Genomic DNA, 24622 nt, shown 5'->3' on the forward strand with positions numbered 1-24622 from the left:
AAAAGACGTACTGCTCGCGTTTTCCACAAGTCCTTAGTGGTAGCAATGTCATTTTGTGCAATGGTGATCCATCAGCATGTATTTTGGTGTAGCTCCGTTTTAGAAGTATAGTCCCCTTATAGCTTGATGTTACTCCCCATTTTTGTCCCCTAAACCTTCTTTTTTTTTACTTTCCCCAGCTTTACTTTAATTTACTGTCCAGCACCGCAGAAAGCACGAAACATAGCAAAACGATGGTGAGTAACTGTTCTGACGAGTAGCCATTCCGGAGTGGCTGGGGACTAACATCTCCATTATTTTCTTTTACAAATCAATCAATCAATCAACTGTTCAGAGGCTGAAACACAAACAGACGAACACACGAAATATTACAGTCGTCGGAAAAGCAGGACACTTCAGAACTTCCAGGTATTGAGTTCCCCCAAAGTACTAACATTGCTCCTTTCTCTCTCTCTCTCTCTCTCTCTCTCTCTTTATCTCCCCATTATAGGGTACACAATGTAGGCAGATGCCAGCATCATCCAGAGCGTATAAACGATATAATGATAGTGATTGAAACGAATATTGCCATTTCGATGACACTCTATCAATTTCGGAACGATAAAGATCTTTCATGACTCGTAGCGTACCCAACGTTATTGATGCGGCGCGGACGGCGTAACGAACGCGTTGGTTATTAATTACAGTTTTAGCGGGGAGGGGGGGGGGGGGGCACGACATTCCGTATAGCTTTGTGGCTCTTTTATTGGCCGGCGGTGACCGGCATCGATATTTCTATTGGCTGCTCGTGGAACGGCGTGTGTCACGCGGGATGCGGTCGACGTTTCAGCGACTGCAATCCGATTATGTCGAGCCGCTACGCGGGGAAAGCAATTACAGAACCGCCAGTGTTGCAAGACAGCAGATTTCTACCATTTCTTTTTCTTTCGTCACCCCCTTCTCCACATCTCTCTCCCCCTCTGTCGGTGTAGGTTTGGGGCAGTGTCTTTGACGTTCCCGTGACAGATTGGAGGGGGAAAATATAGCTCTTCTTGCTCTTTGGTATACATACATCCTGTAATTTTTGGAGTGACGTTGCGAAAATGCGTATTGTAAATAGGGGGATTAGAAAACGAGGAAAGTAGGTTTTTATTTTATTTATTTATGTATTTCCGTGTTAACGCCGCGAAGCAACTCTTAGGAAAGTAGGTGAGGCGTGCGTGGAATGAAGGGTGCAGGGAAATTTGATTAAGTAGAGAGGTATGGATGGAGATGCTATGGTCATGCTGAGGACCTTCACGCGCATAATTCATTAGCGAGGGATCTAGACGGACATTGTATTACCATTGAAAACAATGGTGAGATTGGCCGTTCCTTGAATCCTGTTTGTCTCTGGGGGTAAGGAATGGTGTGTTTTCCACACGCTTTGTGACTCAGCGTCCTTTCTATCTCTAGATTAGAGTAGATTAGAATGAAAAATACGGAGATTTTAGACCGGGGTCGGGTCGGGTCGGGTCGGGTTACTCCAATACTTGTAGACTTCTTTGTGATGTAAATGTCTTGTCCCATGGCACGCTTCCTCGTGACGTAACTTTCACACCATATAGCAGTGTGTTTTGTAAAACATCCTTTAAAAAAAAGAGATGTAGCGAACCTTTTGAGGTTCGAATTCGCAGAAGATCGCGAAATTCAAAGTTTTCTTCGAAACATTCGAAAAAGTTCGCAGCAGTTCGACTGCGCATGCGCGCCGATCTCCCTACCGGAAACGGACGCATGTTTTACGAATCGAAAAGTAGCCAAGTACTTGTGGTATATGTTTAGATCGTGACGTTCTATATTTTTCCTGCGTGCTATATATTTATTACGCTAACAAGAAACATGAAACACATGAAAACATGAAAAACATAAAAAGAAAAACGTATAACGTGAGCCACCTGCTGGCGCGATTGAGACGCCGACTTACAACAACCGTGCTTTCCTGTGCGTCGCTTTTCTTCATATCGTGCGATTTTGAACTATTCCGGAGCAGACGCAGACAGACGACATAAGGGGTAGGTTTGATGGATGCGGGTGCATTATTACAATCTCGATTGCACTTCCTGTGGTCTCGGTTATAAGAACTGTTGTTTTCGATAAACTTTCCGTAGTGGCCAGTAAGCGCCTGCGTGGTTGTCGTTCTTTCTCGGTCCCTCACCGTGCTGCGCTCGTTTCATCGTGAACTTGTACTGACCAGGGTTGCGGGGTTGCCACTCCGGAGTTGGAATGATTCCGGAATCATTCCAGATTTATCAGAGCCAGGAATGGAATTGGAATTGGAATGGCGGAAACTGTCCTGGGAATGGGAATGGAATGGTCTGGGTGCCCCGGCGGCAGTTTTGGTTTCGACGTGCTGGTTTCTACCCTCGCACCCTTTGCACCGCACCTGCACACGGTCAAGAGTGAAATAACCTTGTCTTTGCGCTTTTTCCGTGCTTGGTAATGTCAATCTCCTCTAGCACTGCTGGACTTGCCAGTATGGTTACCGGTCCTTGTCTTTTATTGAGGGAATTGACGGAATGGAATTGGGTTGCCAAGCCATTCCAGGAGCGGGAACTGACCATACCTTTTCATTCCGAGGAATTGAAAGGAATGGAATTATCGCATCTCCATTCCCCGGAATGGAATTGGAACGGAATGGAAGACCCCATTCTGAAACGCTGGTACTGACTAGCCAAACCAACGTTTTGTCATGTTTGACAAACAGACATTTCAGTCTTAAGACCTGTATCAGTCACAGCACTTTCAACTTTTCACGAGAAAGGCCCAAGTCTGCAAACCTTTGCGAACGTCAGCGAATCTGACTTGAAATTCGAAAGTTCGTCGTACCTCGCGAAGCAGCGGGGTTCGACTGCTGACCTAAGGTTCGCGAAAAGATTCGTGACGTCACTATATACTTCTAAATAGTGTATTCCGCAAAATACGCCGCTTCCAAGGGCATATTCTACCGAAAACACCATTGGGGGGGGGGGGGGGTTAATTCCGTTTCAGATGAGCCTTTCGCATACACCAGTTTCCACACTGTGGTTGCATCTTTTACTTGAGCCTGCGGAACAAAAACAGCCTGTTTATTTACACAAGCAGTTCTCTTAACGCCGAAAGGTGCCGGAAAAATTGCAGTGTAGGCCGAGAAGATAGAGTGACTGCAAAGAATAGAAACCGTTCCCAGAACAAAAAAGTCCCAGATACACATATAAATGAGATAACGGCAAAAAAAAGTATATATAAAGAAAAAAAAGAGAGAGAGGGGGATATATAATTTGATCGAGATCAGCCTGAACAAATCCCCCAACATAATCGAATGGGGCAGGGTACTAAAGCAGTATTTCCAACGCCAGCAGCACGGAATGGAACTAGGGTCCCCATATCCTTTTTGTAACGCAACCCCTTATAGAGCGTTTCTCTCTACGTTCATTTTGTCTCAGCTGTGGCGCGCTTCTATACTTCTGGCTGGCCGATAAGGGTGGGCTGATTTCGAAAGCACTTTTGGTTGACTTCACTTTGCGCGGAAGCCCTGTTCCGTGAATTGGTCCGCAGGGGCGAGGAAGGGATTTTCGATCGGAGTTAACTGTTCGGGCGGTCGCCCAAAGGAAGAGACGCGAACTGCCAGCTTCATTTATCTCCGTCGCTTAGCCATGAAGATAAGACGAGACCGAAAAACACAGTCAGGCGGCTGATCTTCGATCTGTCATGCCAGCCACACTTACGCCTTGATGAACCGAACCGTCTTCGTTGCGGTCGGTTATTGCGCTCCCAATAAAAAGGGACGGCCGCTTACTTTTGCTGGCGGGCTTCGAAAGCGGAACGAAACGAGGTCGATTTCTATCTTCCCTGGCTGCACATACTTTTATGATACTGGCGGCGGAGAGAGCGGACAGCAGAATGGAGTGAGATAGAGGTAGGGAGTTAGTTATGCGTCATGGGCCGACTTCAGGAGGAACGGTGTTGCCATCCGTCTGGAAAGTGTGGCCACGTTCGGATTCTTATGCGGGACAGTTGCCGTCTTTCTGTGCGCCTTCACAGGGGTGAGTACGTATTTGAACTTTCGCCTCTAGAGGAATGACGCTAGAGCCACCTGGGGGCACCCACAACGAAAGCATTGTGAGAGACGTGTACTACAACAACCTACGAAGTAGCGGCTCGACGTACAATTTCATTTATTTCATTTCATTAATATTTTTTTAGCCTCCAATTCTTTGGCGCATCATCCATTTTCAGTTTGCAGGCGCGGTATGCAGAAGACAGTGTCGTCTGCTTGGAGATTCTTCATCGATGAGCGCGACACCGAGCGATCGTAGCAAAAAGCGCGTAGCTAGGAGCGTGTTCTGCGATGAAGTTTTGTTTTAAGAGTACACGATCGCAATTTTTGCGGATGTACGGTATACTCCATATCCGCTCGGATGCGGATGAAAATTGAAATGTGCTGGCACTGGGACTCGAACTTGGGACCTTCGGATTTCTGGTCAGGGATGCTACCAAATACGTCACATTAGTTGATATATGGTTGATATTGATTGATATATTTAAGAGGAAGTAATAGGATTTCGAAAAAAAAAAAAAAGTTGCCCACATTTCGTCCCGTCAATAATACCGGCCCTATCCCAACAAGGCGTATCCCATTCATCTATTCAATTTCAATTAATAGCACTCATAATTTTCTAACATCGCGCGGCGCTACCCGAATATTTCTTACGTTCATTCGGGCCTCGCTCTGTGTGAGGAAATCGCGAGTGAAGGACAAGGACTGTACTCCGGGTTGTCGAGATAAATCACCAATCACCGGAATTGCAGGGAAAGAGTCGGTGGCATTTCTTTGAACGGTGGTACTTGTGTAGGCGGCCCGTGACAAACGACCCACTTTGTGCGCGCTTTCCAATTTTTACGCAGAGTCCACGGCGAGACGGGCGAAAAATGAAACGTCACGGGGGACATGCAACGTGTTATTTTCTTTCCGAATAACCACCTGCTGTTGCTATAGAACAGGATGCAGATGCCCAGACGCACTTTGAGCTGCGCTGTTGATGTTTCGATTGGCTGTGTTTCCTTGTCTCAGCGAATCATTGACGCGGACAATATACGAGGGTGGTTCCATAAGTTTCCGGCCCGACCGATTTTTAATAGTCATAGAGACGAAACAAGTGTATCACTTTTCGACATGGTCACCCTTAACTTCGATGCACTTTTGACACCTTTCAACCAGCATTCTTATCCCCTTGAAAAAATAGTCCGAAGCTTTGTCCGCAAAAAGGCTGGAAAACTGCCTCTTGCACATCACCATCGTTTTGAAATCTCCGTCCTCTGACATCCCTCTTCAAGTTTGAGGAAGTAGTCGCTCGGTGCCAAGTCTGGACAGTAGGGTGGATGGTGGATTTCTTCGAAGCCGCACTCCTTCAGTGCAGCCTTGGCAACAGAAGCCGTGTGGACAGGGGCATTGTCCTGGAGGAACCGGACACCTCGACTCAACCTGCGGCGCCTCTTTTCCTTGATGGCGTCTCGCAGTCGGTGCAGGAGTGAAGCATAATAAGTCGCATTCACTGTGGTGTTCCTCTCTTTGAAGTCGATGAGGATGATCCCGTGACAATCCCAAAATATTGTTGCCATGATCTTCCTTGTGGATTGTGTGACCTTGGCTTTTCTTGGGGGTGCTTCTCCTGGTTTGCGCCATTCCATCGACTCCATTTTCGAAAGGGGCTCATAGTAGAGCACCATAGTCTCATTCCCTGTGACAATTGACTTCAATATTTCTTCTTCGTTCTCTTGACAGAGCTCCAAAAACTCTTTGGCACAGACGACGCGCTGTTGCTTTTGAACTGACGAGAGAAGTCGTGGCAGCCATCTCGCACTGACCTTTTTCATGTGAAGGCCCTCGCCGATGATGCGAAAAACGGTTGTTTTGGAAAGCCCCAGCCTTTCTGAGATTTCCTTCACCTTCAGACGCCTGTCGCTCAGCACTTCCTCCTCGACAAGAGACAAATTTTCTTGTGTCACCACTTCCACTGGACGACCAACGCGTGGATCATCTTCAATGGACACTCGCCCCAGTCGAAACTGCTTAGCCCAGTCTTTTACCGTTGTGTACGACGGAGAGGCTTCCCTGTACACGTTGTCCAGTCGCGCTTTAATTTCTTTAGGCGAAAGTCCCTCTTTTGTCAAGAATTTTATCAGAGCGTGGTACTCGATTTTTTCCATTTTAACTGAAGAGTGCACCCTGGCTGTTTGAAATGCCGCTCTCCAACCGGCAAAAGCATGGAGAGGGTTGAGGGTGGTGCTCCGGCCCTCAAACAGATGGCGCCACGCGTCCTTAATCGCATTTTCAAATTCGCGCGCATGTTCTGCCTCGGGCCGGAAACTTATGGAACCACCCTCGTATGTGAACTGGATAATGTGCATGTTGCAAAGAAGGGAAAAAAAAAAGAAAAAGAGAAAGGGTTATCGGAAAGTGCGTTGAGGCGTCACCACCTGGCATGGTGGCAACGCCGGCTGTTTCTGTTTGTGGGTCAAAACGAGATCGCCAAGGAAGCAATTCTAACCGATTTATTGCCCGAAGTAATTTATACGCAGAAACGGTAGTACGCGACTTGTCGCGATGACCAAAAATTTAATTAAACCTCATTTGCGTTAGGTTTCGTAAATAAGATAAGTATTTAAAGAGATTGAAACATTCAAATAATTTCTTCTACAAAAAAAAAAAAAGCTCCGAAAGCTTGTTTTTTTAGTAAAATGAATTATTCGAATGTTTCAATCTCTTTAAATACTTATCTTATTCACTTGCGAGTGCTAGACTTCCCATTATTGACTGTTAGTTCTGGAAATACGCAAATGTATGAGGCACCGTAATAGGCTGTATGAAGGCTAGTTCCTGCCCTTGTCTTCTAAGGATGCTTGTCCTTGTCCGCTGCACTCTAATTTTAGCTCCTTTTTTTTATATCCCCATCGTCCGCACTTTCACAAATGCATCTGCCGTGCGTTTGCCCCCGTATTCTATAAGGCGGCTTCGCCTCATTGTGAGTACACGTGTGGTAAAGCACGCTTTACAGGCAGAGTGCCTACGCAAATAATTTTGAGTGAATCTGAATGATTGGAAGGCTTCGAAACGCTGTACGCCTCCTTGGAGCTCGCAGAGAATCGTAGAAAATATCAATGAGCACCAGTTAAACGTAAATAAGTGTACACGCGCCTTATCTGTGCTTACGTAATTGATAATCCGCGGCTTTACGTCGCGAGATAACTGTTGTTGTACTTTAGAACTATGATACAAACTATAAACATAAAATTGAATTATAATAGAACGATGAACATAAAACTATAGATAGAGAAAATTGTAAGTGAACCCTGCTGGTATGAAACAACACTGGGAAGGGTAAGTGTCTTTTACTTATCAAAGAAACTACATCTCTCTTTCCATTTGTCATTCTTCTTTTTTTCTCTCTCTCTCTCTCTCTCTTGAGGAGGCGATTAGTAATGGGCTTTCAAATGTGGAACAAGATTAAGTACGGTAGAAAAAGGAACAGCAAAGGCGCCAAGGAAAATTGTGTTTTAAATTCCTGAGGTGAAAAGCGTCGTTCACGGTACTCTACTCCCTCGCTTTTACACTTTTATTGTTTGCCTTCAAGTAGGATCAAATTTCTTCTTGCTCCACTACGCCGTCGGGGAGGTTCTTTGCCATTATCGGCTCCGTCGTGTTTCTCGAGAGGGTTAATAATGTATATATATATATATAAGGAAAATGAACGAAACGTGAACTAACTTCCTGAAGTGAGATTGATAACGGCTTCAATATTATCCACCTTTGCTTTATACTGTTGGTTCTTGAGCCCCGGTTTAAGAACTTAGCAGAAGGCTATGTATGATGCAACTGCCGCAACAGCTCTTAGCAGCAAGAGCTCCAAGGTTTACTGGACGGGTCTGTTGTACGGTTATTCGCGTCCATGTGTGTGTGGCAAAGGAGGTAATAGTTTCGCACAAAATGTGATCCACAAGTGCTCAGACAAATGCTGCATCACGTCGGAACGCGTCGCCGGTGAAGCAGCCGGCTCCACACTCTAAAAAAAAAAAAAAGCTTCACCGCGTAGCACGCTCCTAGCAAACCATCATCTCGCATGCCAACATTCTCTCCCTCGATTTGATGAAAACGGTGGGTGTACGCAATTTTTGTGGCAATTGTACGAACAACAGAATGCCACGAAAATGGCGTACGACCCCGGTTTTCAGCAAATCACGGGAAAGAACGATGTGTCCCGGTTGGCTGGGAGCGTGCTATGCGGTGAAGTTCATTTTTAAGAGTGCTGCGGGCAGTGGTGTACTAATAACGTAAACAACGGGAAGTCGTCTGATAGTTGAGATATCGCTCTTCCATATCGCACATCTCCATATTTTTTATACCTCACATAATCAAACAATCGCTCTTGGGAACCAATAGGAATGATTAAGCAAACTCACTAAAACAGTTCCTTTATGGTTGTTGGTAATGCGTTCTCATTCTGAAAGGGCTCAGAAAATGAAAAAGGAAAGAGAAAGAAGCAAATAAACGCGAATGAAAGGTTGTTGGATGAAGGAATTTAAATTTTCACGGCGAGTCTCTGAGAAAAGTTAATTTTATGATACGAAATTAATCCTTGTTTCTTTTTCTGTTTTATTCTTTCTTTAACTTCTTCGCTCATAACTCCTAAAGTATTCGTCTCAGCAACTGAAGGGTTCGTTCTCTGTAAACGTGACGCTTTTTTTTTGCGCCCGCGGAAAATAGTATTTATTTTTGTTGATTCACCCTTGTGATGTATTGGAGAGAAAAATATCGGAACGGCACACGTACATTCGACGTGGAACAATTGCCACGGACCAAAGCTAAGCTTTCCTCCCGGCAGTTCGTGTCCCAAATGAAGAGCGATGGAATCCGTCTGCGCCGATAGATTCTTTTCTTTTTTTTCTTCTGTGTGCGTGCATGGATAGTGTATATGGAATGCCTTCTGTTTGTACAAAGGCGTCTGCGCTTTTGCTTTATTTGTTAGCTTATTATTTTTATAGTCTCGGGATGCTCCCAATTTTCTTCTCTCGACTCAGGCTTTCTGCCACCATTGTTTGTGCCTCTGCGGGCCAGATGGGAAGAGATAAAAGCGAAGCGGAAATTGGGAAGCAGGGAACGAAATACTATCTCCCTTACTTTAATCTTTCATTGGGTGCCTTATAGATAAGATTCCGTGCGTGTTGGAATGTAGATACGAGTGTTTTCTTCTTCTTTTATTTTTCATGTAAAAATTTCTCGCGTTGATAAACATCACCAGTCGGTCCTTCTCGTACGAATATGACTTTTCTGTGAACATTGACTTTTCACCGTCGTAGCCGACGCTCTAGCAGCTTTTGCGTCGAATTAAACGTGTTTTTTTTTTTTTTTTTTTTTTGTACGTGTGCGTATTCACGCGAGCTCCATTCCCCAGAGTACTCCGGCGGAAGATGCGAAAAACGTCGTAGCAAAAGATAGTAGTGTACTTGGCATGTATTCATTAAGCAAATGGTAGGTGTCTGGTGTGTAGCACCCTGAATGAATGTTGAACACATGTTTGCTTTTCGCCAGTGTTTCTTTTCCTTAGTGTGTCGTCGTGCGCTCCATTGAAGTAATACAGGCAAATGCCGGGTGCTTGGTTCAGTGAATGAGGTTAACCTTTCTGGTTCGCCACACAAAATTGTGTGTGAAGAAATGATTGATTTTTGTAGACGATGGTCGAGCAAATAGCTGACAAGGATTCACATCTATCTTATTAGGGGCCTCTGGAATGTCCCGTTCATCAGCACAGCATATCTAATCAATGCGACCCTGTTGAAGTCAAAAGAAAAGTTCCCTTCTTACATAAGTGGACTTCTTGATCCAGATATGGCGTTTTGCAAGAACCTTCGTTCAAAGGTAAACGTGTCTTGCGCGTTAGCGCTTCTGCTGTTATTTACTGCAGCATTTTTTTCTTTTGCAGGGCATCTTCATCCATGTCTCTAACACGGAGAGCTACGGCCACCTTGTGAATGCAGACACCTTTGACATCTCCAGGAAGCACCCGGATTTCTACGAGATCTACTCCAATCAGAGAGTACGTTCTAGACAGTCTCGTGATCCTAATAATGTCATGTTCGTCGGTGGAAAGCACGTCTCACGGCTTCATTCTTAATTGACACTAGGATTGGGAGGACCGCTACATACACAAGGACTACTTCAATGTGCTGCGCCCAACCACTAAGATCGATATGGTACTGGTTTCTCTATTTTTCTCTATGCTTCAGTTCAGTGCTGGATGTTTTTGAGCTCAGTGTTGATCATGGCTAACAGTTGACTGCACAAAAAGCAATAACTGATCGCTGAATGTCAGCTTCTCTTGTGTCCGTTCTGGAGTCCACACTGAAATTATCTAAGCCAACAGAGTTAACCAGTATGAAATCAACCAAAATTCACTTCATAATAGAAATAATTGTTTCAACATGTGTGCACTACTTAAAGGTACAGTGCTGGACAGAAGTTTACGGAAAATGCTCCGGCGCATTCCTTCCTGAGAGTGACACGATACCGGCAAATGCTACCATACAGACTTTTGGTGTAACAGGAGACCGGGTAACCTAGACACATGTCTGTAAGTCTGTACGGTCTTATTTGCTGCTAGCATGTCACTCTGAGGAAGGATTGGTCTGGAATGTGTTCCGTAAACTTTTGTCCAGCACTGTACATATCATAGATACTTCAATAGGCCGAAGAAGGCGTGACTTTTTGCCTGCGCCTGCGGTTTTGCGTTTGAGTGACTGTTCAATTGTCTCATACACTGCTACGGTACACATGTGCGTATACAAACGTACACAGATGTGGTGTGGGCTAATGGGTTGGGAGCGGGGGGATAGTGTCTTGAACATTGGCGCTACTGTTTATTACACATCCCTCGTCTATGTCTTACGCACGTGTGCATCTTTTCAGCCATGCCCCGATGTCTACTGGTTTCCTGTTGGGACAGAGATATTCTGCGAACACTTAATAGGCATAATGGAGAACTTTGGGCAGTGGTCTTCGGGCAACAATGAGGTAAGGATCTTTTTATGTAAGTGCTCTAACGAAAGAACAAGAAATAGTACCTGTGCATTCTCACATGTTCTTCCCCTGCAAACCATCGCAGGACGAACGTCTCGCCGGAGGCTACGAGAACGTGCCAACGAGGGACATTCACATGAACCAGGTTGGGCTAGAACAACATTGGCTGTACTTCCTGCGCGAATACATACGTCCTGTTCAGGAAAAGATTTTCATTGGGTACTTTCATGACGTAAGTATGGGAGGACTCCAGTTTGAAGCACCGCAATAACACGAGGCTCTGGTATGTTACTATTGCAGCCTCCAAAAGCAATCATGAACTTTGTCGTCCGTTACCATCCCAACGAGCAGTCATTCCTCCGTCCGCATCACGACTCTTCTACGTACACCATCAACATTGCCTTAAATAGACCTGGAATTGATTATGAGGTAGGGTATTATAACACTAGTTCGATAGTGGTCTGGATAGATATATTTGTTGTGGTGCCCCAAGGGCCTTGCGGCATTACATGGAGAAAGCATAGATGAAATGAAACAGATAACAGAACAGCAAAAAAAAGAAAAGGAAATGCGTTAACACAGGAAAAAGTAATACGATATCACATAAGAGTACATAGTTTCATAATAAGAGTAACATGGATTGCTGAAACTACACAGGGAAAAAAGAGCGGAGAGCAGTTTTAAATGATGGATGATTTACAACTGAGGTGATGGATGATGGTAAACAATTCTATTGTCTAATGGCACGTGGAGAGAAGGAAAAGAAAAAAGAGTTACTATGGGAGGAGAACAGTTCGCATTTCTGAGCGTTATCCAAGCATTATCCAAGCGACTTCTCATATAGATAAGCAGTCCTGAGTGCATAAGGACATTTTACAGGCCAGACAGGATGGTAATCTGTTAATCATGCTTGCAGGGTGGCGGATGCAATTTCATTCGTTACAACTGTAGCGTCGTCGACCTCAAGCGAGGGTGGTCGCTGATGCACCCAGGAAGACTGACGCATTACCATGAGGGGTTGGTTGTCACAAAAGGGACGAGGTACATAATGGTCTCTTTTGTAGACCCTTGAGTGGAATGGTAGATGCCCTGGTTAGAGTGATCACAGTGCAGCACTCGCGCCCACCTTCTCTAAGGTGTTGCGAGATAAGAGGGTGTAATACCATGGGGGGTGGCACAGACACCACTATATTGCACTCTACAGAATATCCTCCTTGGAGAAGGGGTGTCCTGTGGTTTCGCTTGGTATCGACAACCGCATGCGAACCACTGGGAACTAGTAACTTGCAAAAGACCATATTTTTATACCAAGTGCTATTGTGTGTCAAAGAAGGCAGCTAGTTTTTTTAATATGTGTGTCCATCCTGTTTTTAGAGTTTAGTGTTCATGTTCAGCCCACCGTACTCGTAGATGCGGAGTACATGGACTGTTGCAAGATGGGCCACTGTATTTCCTGTGCTTTGGCACATGCCTTAATGTGAGTGCATGGAGGTTGGTCATTTTCAGGAGCGCCTTTTTTAGAATGAAAGCTGAATATCCCTCACGTCATTCATTGCTGTGCTGCGCTTAAAGCTACTTTGTTTGTCCTTGTTTTCTACGAGTTATTTTCCTGCCCAGCTTTGGAGTTGCCATACTTGCTTTCATTTTATGAGTAACAGGAGCTTCCTTAAGTGTCACATTGCAACAGCTAGGTGAATGCTTAATTTTGGGTAGTTTCAGTACCTAGTTTAAATGTTATGCTAACCAGTCTCATTTTTAACACTTATGCGTGCACAAATTCTAGTCACGGTACAGTAGCACCTGATACTCGAGTCATTTTTTTGAAATAACGTTTGAATGTGCATATCTGTTTAAGTATTGCACATGTTTTTGTGTACACCCTTGTCCTAGCTGGTCGTTCTCACTCCAACAAAATGTGAAGGTGGGTTCAGCAAATGCCAGGCATTTTGATGTTGTTTGAACTATGGCACATTAGCACGGCATGGTCCCGCAACAGTGGAAGGTAGATGTGAAAAATTCCACCTTTATGAACCGCATTGCAGCGTAACATGTATACCCTGGTCTGGCAACCTGGGATAAGTAGCCATAGCCCGTGGCCACAGCCAAGCTTCTTGGCTACTACTTGGCAGCCATCTTGGCTACTTCTCCCTAGGTTGCCAGACCAGTGTTTGTGTTATGCTGTAATGTGGTGTGGGATGCTGTGGTGTGGTAATGGAATATGTCGCAGGAGACGGGTGCGATTTGTGTTCTCCATGCAATGGCTGCAGCAGTAAATCTTGCACGGCAGTCGACCTGCAACAAATACCGCCCTTGACACCGCTTGTGTGACAAAACATGGTCAGGCGCTTGTCTATGGGCTTCAGTGTAAAGATGTCTCTGAAACGAATTACTCTAAAAAACCTGCAAAAATGACGTGCCAAAAATTTCATGCTCTGCCACCACTAATTGCTTTCTGGCTTCTCCTTAATATGTTCTAACGCTGCTTTCATTTCTGTGATGGAGCCACCAGGCTATGCAATACGACGACCTGGCAGTGCCTCATATTAAAAGCTGCAGTCACAGAGGGAATGTCCCCATCCCCGCCTTTTGACCACGCTACGCTGTTATGATGTTGTATGCTGTGCATTCGGTTTGTTATCGGTGAACTTTTCCTTGATGCATTTATGCCCGTTCTTTATGGCGCCCTAGTAGGTAGTAACGGGCCAACAGCAATAAAACTTTTTATACAATGTTTGTGTTCGGGACCCTCTTCACGATGTGGCGTCTGCAGCAGGGTACGTGTGGTGTGGTAAAGTGGTATGCTTACAATAGACCTCTACCAGAGAAACGTCATCATGACGTTGGTAGACAGACTGAAACCGAAAGAGATCGGAAGGGGTGGGCTGGGTTCCACGAATGGCCACTTGTTCGCTGCCTCCTGTTGAAAGAAAAGTGGGACCGAAGGTCGCGTCTCTTTCAGGGACCATCGTAATCCCCTCAAGACCGTGGCTTTCGGGCGCGCCCTTGTTCGCCTCTAGCTTCGAGCCACGTGCTTCGAGCGTAGTTCAACTCTACCAAATTGGTGGCGCTGTCAAACACTATGACGTCATTTCTTTACAAACAGGGAGAGGTCAATTGGGCAAGAAGAATGTGGTGCCTTTTGGATAGGCATTACATTTTTAAACTACAGTGAACCCTCGTTAATATATGACCCCCGATAACCTGACATACGCGCTTTACGACCATACTCCTGGGGAACAATGCAGTGAAACCTCTGCGAATCCCCCCCGTTAAGATGACAATTTCGCATTATGATGAAAATATTTGGGAACGACCATGGTCATAATAACGAGGGTTCACTGTATAGACTTAATGCCATAGACTATAAGACTTTGCAGTGAGACCTCTTCCTGTTTGTAAGCAAATGACGTCATAGTGTTCGACAGCGCCACCAATTTGGTAGAGTTGAACTACGCTCGAAGCTAGGGGCGAACAAGGTTGCGCCCGAAAGCCACGGTCTTGAGGGGATTACGGATTATGCGATCTTCGGTCCTACTTTTCTTTCAATAGGAGTCAGCGAACAAGCACCCATTCGTGGAACTCAACCCTCCCCTGACGATTAGTTTCGGTTTCAGTCTGTCTACCAACGTCATAATGACGTTTCTCGGGTAGAGGTCTATAGTCAGAAAAAGAAGACTTCGACCAGTGGCAATTGCCACGGGTGGACCTCTATATTCCCGGTTGCGATCTCGAAACAAGGAAAATCAAGGAGAACGTTCGATTCCTTCTTAAGATGATATGCTGTGTTTGAAAACACGACATCACTTTTTCAATCCACGGGTCTTCGATGTCCGCCCAAGTCGTTTTATCGAATGAAAGCCACATTTTAGCGACCGTTAAGCTTAGCGGCGCGGGCGTACACGACGGAACAGCACGCTGGTTAGTTTATTATTAGGTTAGTTCGATGTTTGAATTTTCACGTCCAGGTCAGTCTAATTTCGCTGTTGGCAGTTTCCCGCGCGCGACGGTGCATTTTGTAGTCAGATAACATTTATTTACAGTACTTTATTTTGCAACGGGGACTGCAAGAGGTGGGGAAGGGGGGGATGCAATTTCTCACGTATTCCCCCGGAGGCGAAAAATGCTGTCCTTCCTCGTCCCTCATCGAGGCATCGAGCTATGTTGTCATCAACTGAAGAGTAACTGTCCTATGCCACGATGGTAGTGCGCTGTCGTAGGCATGCTGTACATGGTTTCTTCAGTAACGCCAGCACAGGTCGCACACTGCGCTATGTGCTGCAGTTTACCTTTAAGGGCACAGAGGGCGTGCATACCGTAGGTGGACATAGCTACTATAGAGGATAAACTTATTAGAGAATCGTTGGTGCACTTCGAATTGTGACCCCTGCTTATACGCACGGATCTCTTCCGATATGTGTTTGTGCGTCTTTCTATGGACGGGAGACAGCCGAACAGACGGAGTTCCTCATGGAGGAATACTCCACCAACAGTCTTCGACAGGCCAATCTGCAACAAATAAAGAACAGGCAGGTTGAACGTCTGCAGAGTAGGGGCCAAACCGACGTGTTCAGGTAACGCGTTTATTATTCCAGTAAATATCTAATAATCCACCAGCCGGCAGCAATGGAGCCTCCAACCAGATTGCTCTCCGGGATATGGACATCTCTGTCTTAGCTGGCCGGGGGGGGGGGGGGGGACATCCTTACGCGCTCGGAATTTTCTGTGGTGGTGGTGCTAATGAAAGTGCTCGCCGTTATCGGCCTCACATACGTGGGCAACGTCACCGCGACTAACGCTGTGGGGAATGCGCGTCCTGGACCGACTTCTAAGGGAGCTGCGCCGACATTGTCTGACAGCGTCTGAGGAAAACACAGGGAATACCCCAGACAGCACTGCCAGCACCGGGATTCGAACCCGGGTCTTCGTCTGTTATCGTGTGAGCCCTGACACAACAAACGTCGCTAGCAGCCGCATTATTCGTCTGCGCAGTGGATCGCCGGTTCTTGTGGAATCCATGGTACTGATCAGTAGGGGGACGGACGCGTATGCAACTGGATGTCATATTTCAGGAAGTTGGATGCCGAGAGTCTGCTGCTAGCCTACAGGTGATGGGAGGGATTTACTCTCGTAGATAATGGACACCTTAGAGCATCCCCTGGTCATGAATCCAAGATACGAGACAAATTGTCGACACCTCGAGAAAAGCCTTGGTATATAGGTCTGTAGCTTGCAGAACTGCTCCGATTCCTTAGGTACACGAACCTACTGGAAGTGTGCCACGAGCTGAAGCTCTGTTTTGAGTGTACGTCCTATTTATTCTTCGGGGATCTTGGAGACTACGTGAAGACACGCGCTAAAAGAACAAAGCAGGGGGAGCGCATATATTTATCGTATTACTACGTATTTTGATATCGCGTCATACCTCCGCAACGGAGACTTCATGTGGCAGGATGGCTGAACTTTCATATCACTCTCCTTTTTCGTGCTGACCGCCTGCGTCGGATCCGTATCTTGCAAAGCAAAGCGCGCCATCCGTACTACATTTTTCGAAACGTAATGTAGATTGATAAACTTCCTCCTTTCCCCTCCCCTGCCCCCGGCTCTTGTCACATCAACAACCCACTGCACTTGAAAGGCGTTTCCCACCGGCAGTCATAGATGGCGCAACATGCGGGCAGCACCGCGACCTTCTCCAGTCATGGCCGGCGGCAGATTTTCTTCCGCTGAAGATGCATCCTGCTTGCCGTGATCCGCGTTCGGCTGCACACCAATGCACTGAAAGACAGCATCGCACACTTAACTACCACTGAAAGGGCACGGACAGCTTGACTGCCGTCGTGAACTAGAGGTAAGCGCATGTAACACCGTAAGCGTTCATCGCGCGCGCAGATACAAGTCGCGCGACGGGATGGGAGAAACTGGCATTAGGGAAGCCAGACGCTGAACGCTACCTGAAAACGTGCATCGTAAATTCCGATTAACCTCACAACTGTAGAGGTAGGCGTGTTTGTCCTTCTCTGTTTGGCGTTTCGAATTGGCGAGAGCTACCCCTGGAATCTTTATGAGGTTTATTGATTTCTTGTCCCTGGATGCGTGCGTCCGCTTTTGAACATTCCGTGCAGCCTTGTGGCGCTTGCACGTAAGGCTAAAGTTTGCTCGGGCCGTGCCGTGCATAGCAAGAGATGTCGATATTAATGCGTTTTATGTAAGATGCGCATGTTCCGAGCTGTAATTACACGTGTGAATTATGGCCCCGAGCAGGTAAAGGTTATATATCGGTTGTCGAAGCAGTCGTCTGCTTTTATGATGAATGTCTCTGATTGTAAGTGAGCGCACGTGTGCAGATTTAGCTAGTTCGATTTCGCGTTTAAAACTTAAACGTACACGACGAAAAGGACGGGTTTTTCGTATATGCATTTTTTTTTTTTTTCAGTACGTTGACATCTATATATATAATTTCCCGTAGCGTTTATTCAGCGACATCGTGCCTAGAACATGATGGTGTCCCCATAAACACAAAACAGTTTGTGACACCTGCCTGCAGGCATGCTGCCACAAGAACACAGCATAGCCGTTCAACCTTCAGATCACTTTAGTTGTTCTGCTCGTGAACTTTAGCGACAAGCGAGCTTTGCTGTGCAGCGCGAGAGACATGCGGTGAAGCCGACTGCCGCTCAGTTCCCGCACAAGTAGCGGATGTTTTCCTCGTAACGGGCCTTTTTTCAGCTGTTCTTACAAGTGGACACACGATACAGACATGCTGAGAGTAGATTGATTTACTCATAATGCGTTATATGAACTGCTGTCGGGGGCGTCCTTTCCCAGTATTATTCATGAGTCTTCGGCCGTTTTTTTATGCTTGCATAAATGAACGTTGTATCATCTAGCTGGTGCACACCTAATAAAGTCGCATAAGTATTAAGCCCCGATAGCTGTCGACAGTGTCATCCATCAAGATGCTGTAGGGAATATATCGGTGTTCAGCAGCGGTGGATTATTATTATTATTATTACTATTTTTTTTTCTTTCTTTCTTACATGCTCGCGGAGGACACGATAGGGAATATTACGGTGCTCTCTATAGCAGTCTGCGGGACAAGGCGGCATTTTTTTTTTCGTGTTATCGCTGGCACAATATTTGTCGATGCAATTATGGGAGGCAATCGTGTAAGCAAACATTGAGTTTGTTGGCGATAAGGACGTGGTTCGTCTACTTTGCGTCTCATAGGGCGAGATAGCTTCTCGATCGTTTCATGTTTTTCAGTTCTCCCTCGCCGTTGGTCGTAGATTCGTAGTCGGCGTACAATTAAATCGAAGTCGTCCCCGTTCTTTCCTGCACTCTTAAAACCGAACTTCACCGCGTAATATGCTGAGGACCAAGCATTGCCAGTGTCTCTCCTTATTATTATTTTTTTCATCAACATCAACATTGCCAGTTTGCCAACCAGTTTGCATAATGGCACGCGCTCGCTGCTCGTGCAGGAAACATTGAAAATATTGAAACTGTTCAGATTGAATGTGTGAGACTCGAAAGCAGCTTTTATGCATATGGGCCCGTTATCACTTTTGATATGTGGAAAGCGTGGGGTGTACACCCTGAAAACACAACTTCACCGCATAGCACGCTGTGCGCCAACAATTTTACGCGTATGTTAAGGTTATCGCTCCTCATTCCAACGCAGACGGGGGCGAACGCCTTTTTTATGACAATTTGGAAAACATTTTAATTGACACGAATGCCCCCCCCCCCTCTCTCTCTCTCTCTTCGAATCAGAAGCGATAACCCTATCATTTGCGGCAGTGGTTGGAGCGCAGCGTGCTATGCGGCGAAGTTCTGTCTTTAGAGTGTGTCACAAAAGGGCGTACGCCCCCATTCTCAACAAATCGTGCGTGTGTGTGTGTGTGTGTGTGTGGGGGGGGTGATGGGTGAGGACCTGCCTGCTGACTACACTCTAAAAACAGAACTTCACCGCGTAGCACGCTGTGCGCCAACCATTGCCACGAATGATATAGTTATCGCTTCTTATTTGAAGAGACGGGGGGGGGGGCGTACGCCTTTTTGTGGCAATTTGGGTATATGGTAATTGCCACAAAAAGGCGAACGCCTTCCTCTCGATTCGAATCAGAAATCAGAAAGCACGATCCTATCATTCGTGGCAATGGTTGGCGTGCAGCGTGCTATGCAGTGAAGTTCTGTTTCTAGAGTGTATACGATCATGCGTTTTTAGAGTGTATGGGTATGTGTAGCCATGATTTAAAGTTAAGCCCGATACAGTTTGTTTTTACTCTCCGATGTGCATCATTGTCACTTTAGAGTAAAACCCGCAAAGCCTTGTCCGAACTCGAAATGCCGTACTTGTGAAAATGCAAATCCAGACACCAACGCTGGCACTGGACAACGCTAAGCACTGCACATCCAGCACAAGCCGCATGGCATCTTCCCAAGCAGCACAACATCTTGGCCGAATATTGGCTGGATATTGGAAATACTGGTCCACTATTCTACCAGTACTGCCGAAATCCAGTCAGTATGGGGCAAAGATACTGCGTTGCTTGGGTGATGTTCATCTAAAATGCGAGGAGCACTTAAAAAAAAAAAAAAAGCCTCCAAGCAACATACCTCCCAGGCAAGGCAGGCCGATCGCTCGGAAATATCCCCCCCCCCCCCCCGGCGTTCGGGCACACTGTCCGCACTGGCATGTCGCGCCCCCTGAGAGGGAGAAAATAGAGGGTGATACTGTCAAGGTAACAGCGCCTTCCACTCCGCGCGGAGAAATCTTTTACCACTTACGTGCACTTTCAATAAAATAGTAGCAACAGCAAGTTTTCAAGGAGTGAAGAAGATACCACACATACCAGCGCCTTGGCCTAGCGTCCCGCTCGTTTGTAGTAGCCACGGTCGTGCTGTCTAAGGTTTTCCCTGGGTTTTCCGAAGGCTTTCCAGACGAATGTCGGCGCAGTTCCCCCTGAAGTCGGCCCAGGACGCATACTAATGCCCGCTGTCCCCCACTCCTTCCTGCTGTCCTCTCTCCATCTGTCCACATCTGCACTCCGCTCATAGTCACAGTTTCACAGATTCACACGAGCGATATCCTCACTGAAGATTCTAGTGGAAGAAAAAGCAAAAAAAAAAAAAAAAACCTGCCCACGGAGCCGAAGTTTCGCCCCGTGTTACGTTGTTGAGCATTCACACGGTGCTGGAATATCGAGAGTGGCGTACCGCACACTTATCAGACGGCACTTAGCAGACGACAGCGTCTTTTGCTGTCGTCTGCTACGGAATGGCTGCGTCGCAGGACGTGACAGTAAAAAGCTATGACGTTTTTTCGCATCTTCCACTGGAGTATTCTAGGGAATGTCGCTCGTGTGAGTACACGGACACGCACAGAGAAAATCACGTTAAGAGAATAAGCCCACTCATTTATTGTACTGCAGGCAGCGGATATATTACGGGGGACGGTCGAGAGACGCCAATATAGTCCGGCTTTCGCGAGCTCCGAACCTGCTCAACGGAGCGCGAGAAAGCACTGTTACAGTAAGCGAAGTTTCCGTCGCACTAGTGACTATAATTGTGAGAGCCTGTGGGAATCGGGTTGGAAGAGGATACCCGTATCGATTGAGTTATCGAAGCGCCCACCCTCGGGGCAGAGCAACTACAGCTGGAGGAAACGAACCTAATTGGTCATACGTAATTCCTTTCGCACGCATCATTATTTGGATTAATACGTGATTCTAATATGACTTTATTATTGGTGTTCGTTGTTCTTTCACCCGCGCGTTCTGATGAGGTGATTGGTTGTCAACGTGAATACACGAAAATTACTTCTGATGCCGTCACCACCACCACCACCATCACTTCTGATGCCGAAAGTCAGGGCGAATGCGGTAATACCACTTACAAGCGCTTCTAAGGCTTGTGGTCATGGCAGCCTTCCAGTCAAAACTAACACAGCTGAATAATAGCAGAACGAACAAAATGAAGCTTGCCAGGTGTTGGTATCTCTTACAAGTATTACACTGTTTTAGAGCTGCGCAGCTCAAAACTTCGGCCGAGCGCTCAAATGCTGTTTACGCGTATAAAAACTAAAATGACGACGGGAACATGAAAAAAAGAACAAAGAAGAAAAAGGGGGACTTACGGGACTGCCCCATTGTACGAGTGCCCAATACACTATAGATTAACTGAGGAGATGACGAAACAAAGAGGTGAAGTAATAGAAGAGGCAAATGTAACTATAATGAGTAGTAAATTAATTAGATAGTTTAATAAATTTATTGAACTCTCCTGCCACGAATCATTGATTTCCTCGCCAGCTCTGTTCCTTGCAATGTTCATCTGAGCACATAGGGGCATTCCAAACTGAAAAACGACGTCCACCGTACATTTATCCGATGCCCGTTCTTAATTCATGTGTAGGCGCTAAGCGGACAGCCGATATATGACGTAAATGTGTGGAGAACGGGTAAATAGGGTCCGTGGCATTAGCATGTTTGAGCATGCTACGACCACCTGACGTCTTCCAACTCCACATGGTGGCAGCGGGCAGAATGTAATATCGAGACGAGAGGCCCTGTTTTGTTCTCGCCCAGCGGGAAACGTGTGTGAGCGCAAATTAAGCTGTCGTCGTCGTCGTCGCAGGAGTTCCCTGTGCGGTCCCGTGCGGGACACGGTCTTGAAGCAGGATGCTTTTGTTTTCGCAAGACCCTTTCGAGGCGTCCTTTCTCTTGTGGCAAATGTGCCGTTCCTGCGCATAGGGCGGATTTGAATGAAGTCCAAATATGCTTTTGCATGTTATGACAGAAGATAACTTAATCCATGTGCAAGTATATGATTAATAGGGAAAGTGTTGCGTACATCCGATGTATCTGTCGCTAGTTAATATTCTTACAGAAGAGCGTGAACTCAAAATTGTTCTGGTCCGGCGTCGCGTGGCGTCCATCGAAAGAACATCGAAAAAATAATTTCGCTGTTCTGAGCAGGGCTTGAACCCAGGGTACTTTGGCTATTTTTCCCCAAGAACTTTATAATGGCTCATGGCGCTACGTACAATAATGACATGAGTGAATGAATAACAATATTTACATTACGTACGCTTTGGCTATGAATATACCTTACCACAATGTGCCTTATGTATGTCCATGCCGATGTATACAGTACCGTTCCACAGCGCTTCGAACCTGATATACTGCGCGTGTGACATCTCAGGCCCGGTTTACTTTAAACCGGATCAAGGGTTGCTAAAACTTGAAGTTAACACTCCAATGTTTTCTACAAGCATTAGTTGGTGACATGATAACAACAACAACAACTTTATTTCAGGATGATGGGTGGGGAGTTGATTGATTGAATACGTAATGAGGGGGTTAAGTCTTACTGTCATTCGTACCGTGCTATACGGAGATATTTAATGGCATTCGTCTGAATGACATTTTTCGCGTAATGAGATCGTCACAACTCATTCGCCCACGAAATGCGTACCCTCGCTCCCATAGTCTGCGCACAAGAACAATTTAAAACTTCCATGAAGCCACTCTGTATACTGCGCACCGCGCAATTATTTTATAAATTACGCGAAAACAAGCATTATTTCTTGGCCAAATTCCTGGCGTTGTTAATGGTTGGACAGATAGCGGACAGATTCTTGTAAAAAAAGAAAGTTCGTCGAATGGTGCACCCGTTCGCGAATTATTTAGCCCGGGGATTTAACTGAAACACCCGGTATATATTCAAACTCAAACTCAAGATGACGAATCCCGTCAACGTCCACGGAAGGCACGAACAGTACAAAAATCCAACACTGAAGCTTTCAGCTTACTTAATGACGTAAACTTTCTTGTACTACAAGAAAGCTTGTGTCATTAAGTTTAAAGCTTCAGTGTTTGATTTTTGTGCTGTAAGCAGCTATATACTATACTTACTGAGAATGTGATTAAGTACAGTTATCGGGTTACCTTTCTACTGATTACATGTCCGTTCATTTCCGTGCGCGGAAAATAAAATGCACCTATCAACACCAAGAACAATGCTCATGGACGTGGAGCTCATGGACGTGTCATGTAAACCACATCATTTCCACAGCCAATCAAGCTCTTGGATACTTACGTCGTAATTTTAAACATGCTCCATCCGACCTAAAACGGCTATGATACCTAGCGATTGTTCTTCCAAAGTTAGAGTACGCTTCGTCCATCTGGGATCCGCACCAACAATATCTCACTAATTCCATTGAAGCCGTTCAGAACCGTGCATCCAGATTCATACTCTCTAACTATGATTATCACGCATCTACATCAAGCATGAAATCTGAACTTAATGTTCTTAGCCTTTCAGACAGACGTGCGGTAGCGCGATTGTGCTTGTTGTACAAGTTATTTTTTCTTTGTCCATCACAGCCTGAATTCCTAACGTCTGCAGTACAGTAATCTCATCACGACTAGACCATTGCTTCAAACTAAATCGCCCTCTCTGTCGAACATTAATATATGATACATCCTTTGCTCCCCGCACCATAAGAGAGTGGAACTTCCTTCCCCAATCCATTGTCTCACAAACTTCCATGACACACTTCAAGCAGGCATTGATTTCCTATTTTTCATCAGCACATCGTCAACAAACTAAGTTGCAATACAATGCTGGCTAATCTGTGCATCAACAATATTTGTTTTCCTCCGTGTTGTGTTTTCCTGTCGGGATGTTGTCTGTGTCGTTGCCACTATTTACACATGTATTTTGTAAATACTCACTCCGTTCTGTAATGCCCTCAAGTGAGGGTCTTGAACGTATCATAAAAAAAAAAACAAGAAAAAAGAAAACCCAATATAGGAGTGAATTTGCAGTTGGCGCGGTCCGGCGCATGGCGTGACCTCCTTCCCTCACACCAAGAACAGGCGGTGCGTTTCTCACGCACTCTAAAAGCAGAACTTCACTGCATAGCACGCTTTGAACCAACCGAATGATATCGTTCCGCTCCCTGATTGGTTCAAAACGGGAGGCGCACGCCTTGTTATAGCACTTATGTAGCTGTGTTCATTGTCACAAAAAGGCGTACAAGGCGCGCTTTGCACAAATCTGGAGTGCACTCCTAAAACAGATCTTCACCGCATAGCATGTTCCCCCATGTCCACATGTCCCCCGATTTGTTGAAAACAGGAGGCGTGCGCCTTTTTCGTGACAATTATTTGCGTAAATGTCACAAAAAAGGTGTGTTGCTGCTTGGGGGAGTGCGTTCTGCATGCGACACGATTGGTCACTGCATGGGGTATAAAAGGGGTGTCGCTTTCAGAGGTTGTCGAGTAACGTCACAATCCAGGGCGGCAACTTTTGAAAGTCCTGCGAGGACATTTAATTCGCTGCTTTATCCTGAAAGACACGGAGCTTGCGCCGTGACGTCGACGTCAATCTACGTTTCCCTTACGCTTTATCAGGGGCGGCGGGAGGGGGGGGGGTACAGGGGTTACTGTAGACCCCCTGAATTTGTGAAAGGGCCGCAAAATAGCCATGGAGGTGAGGCGCCAAAGTGTTATCTCATGCGCATCATGCGAATAAAACGTCGTA

The 24622-nt window shown here is 46.0% G+C and overlaps 1 protein-coding gene across 2 annotated transcripts in view; it reads left to right on the plus strand.

Annotated features, from left to right (window-relative positions):
• LOC135371058 (procollagen-lysine,2-oxoglutarate 5-dioxygenase 1-like) overlaps positions 1 to 13799 on the plus strand; it is a 40836-nt gene extending 27037 nt beyond the window's left edge. For both annotated transcript variants that reach the window (XM_064605033.1, XM_064605034.1), the window contains 7 exons: positions 9772 to 9910; positions 9975 to 10088; positions 10177 to 10245; positions 10958 to 11062; positions 11154 to 11300; positions 11369 to 11497; positions 11985 to 13799. In XM_064605033.1, the coding sequence (XP_064461103.1) occupies positions 9772 to 9910; positions 9975 to 10088; positions 10177 to 10245; positions 10958 to 11062; positions 11154 to 11300; positions 11369 to 11497; positions 11985 to 12140 (859 nt within the window). In that variant the 3' untranslated portion in view covers positions 12141 to 13799. The remainder of the gene's footprint in view (positions 1 to 9771; positions 9911 to 9974; positions 10089 to 10176; positions 10246 to 10957; positions 11063 to 11153; positions 11301 to 11368; positions 11498 to 11984) is intronic.
• Positions 13800 to 24622: the final 10823 nt, after the last annotated feature.

This window comes from Ornithodoros turicata, chromosome 10 (genome assembly GCF_037126465.1).
Source record: "Ornithodoros turicata isolate Travis chromosome 10, ASM3712646v1, whole genome shotgun sequence".
Classification (NCBI taxonomy): Eukaryota; Metazoa; Arthropoda; class Arachnida; order Ixodida; family Argasidae; genus Ornithodoros; species Ornithodoros turicata.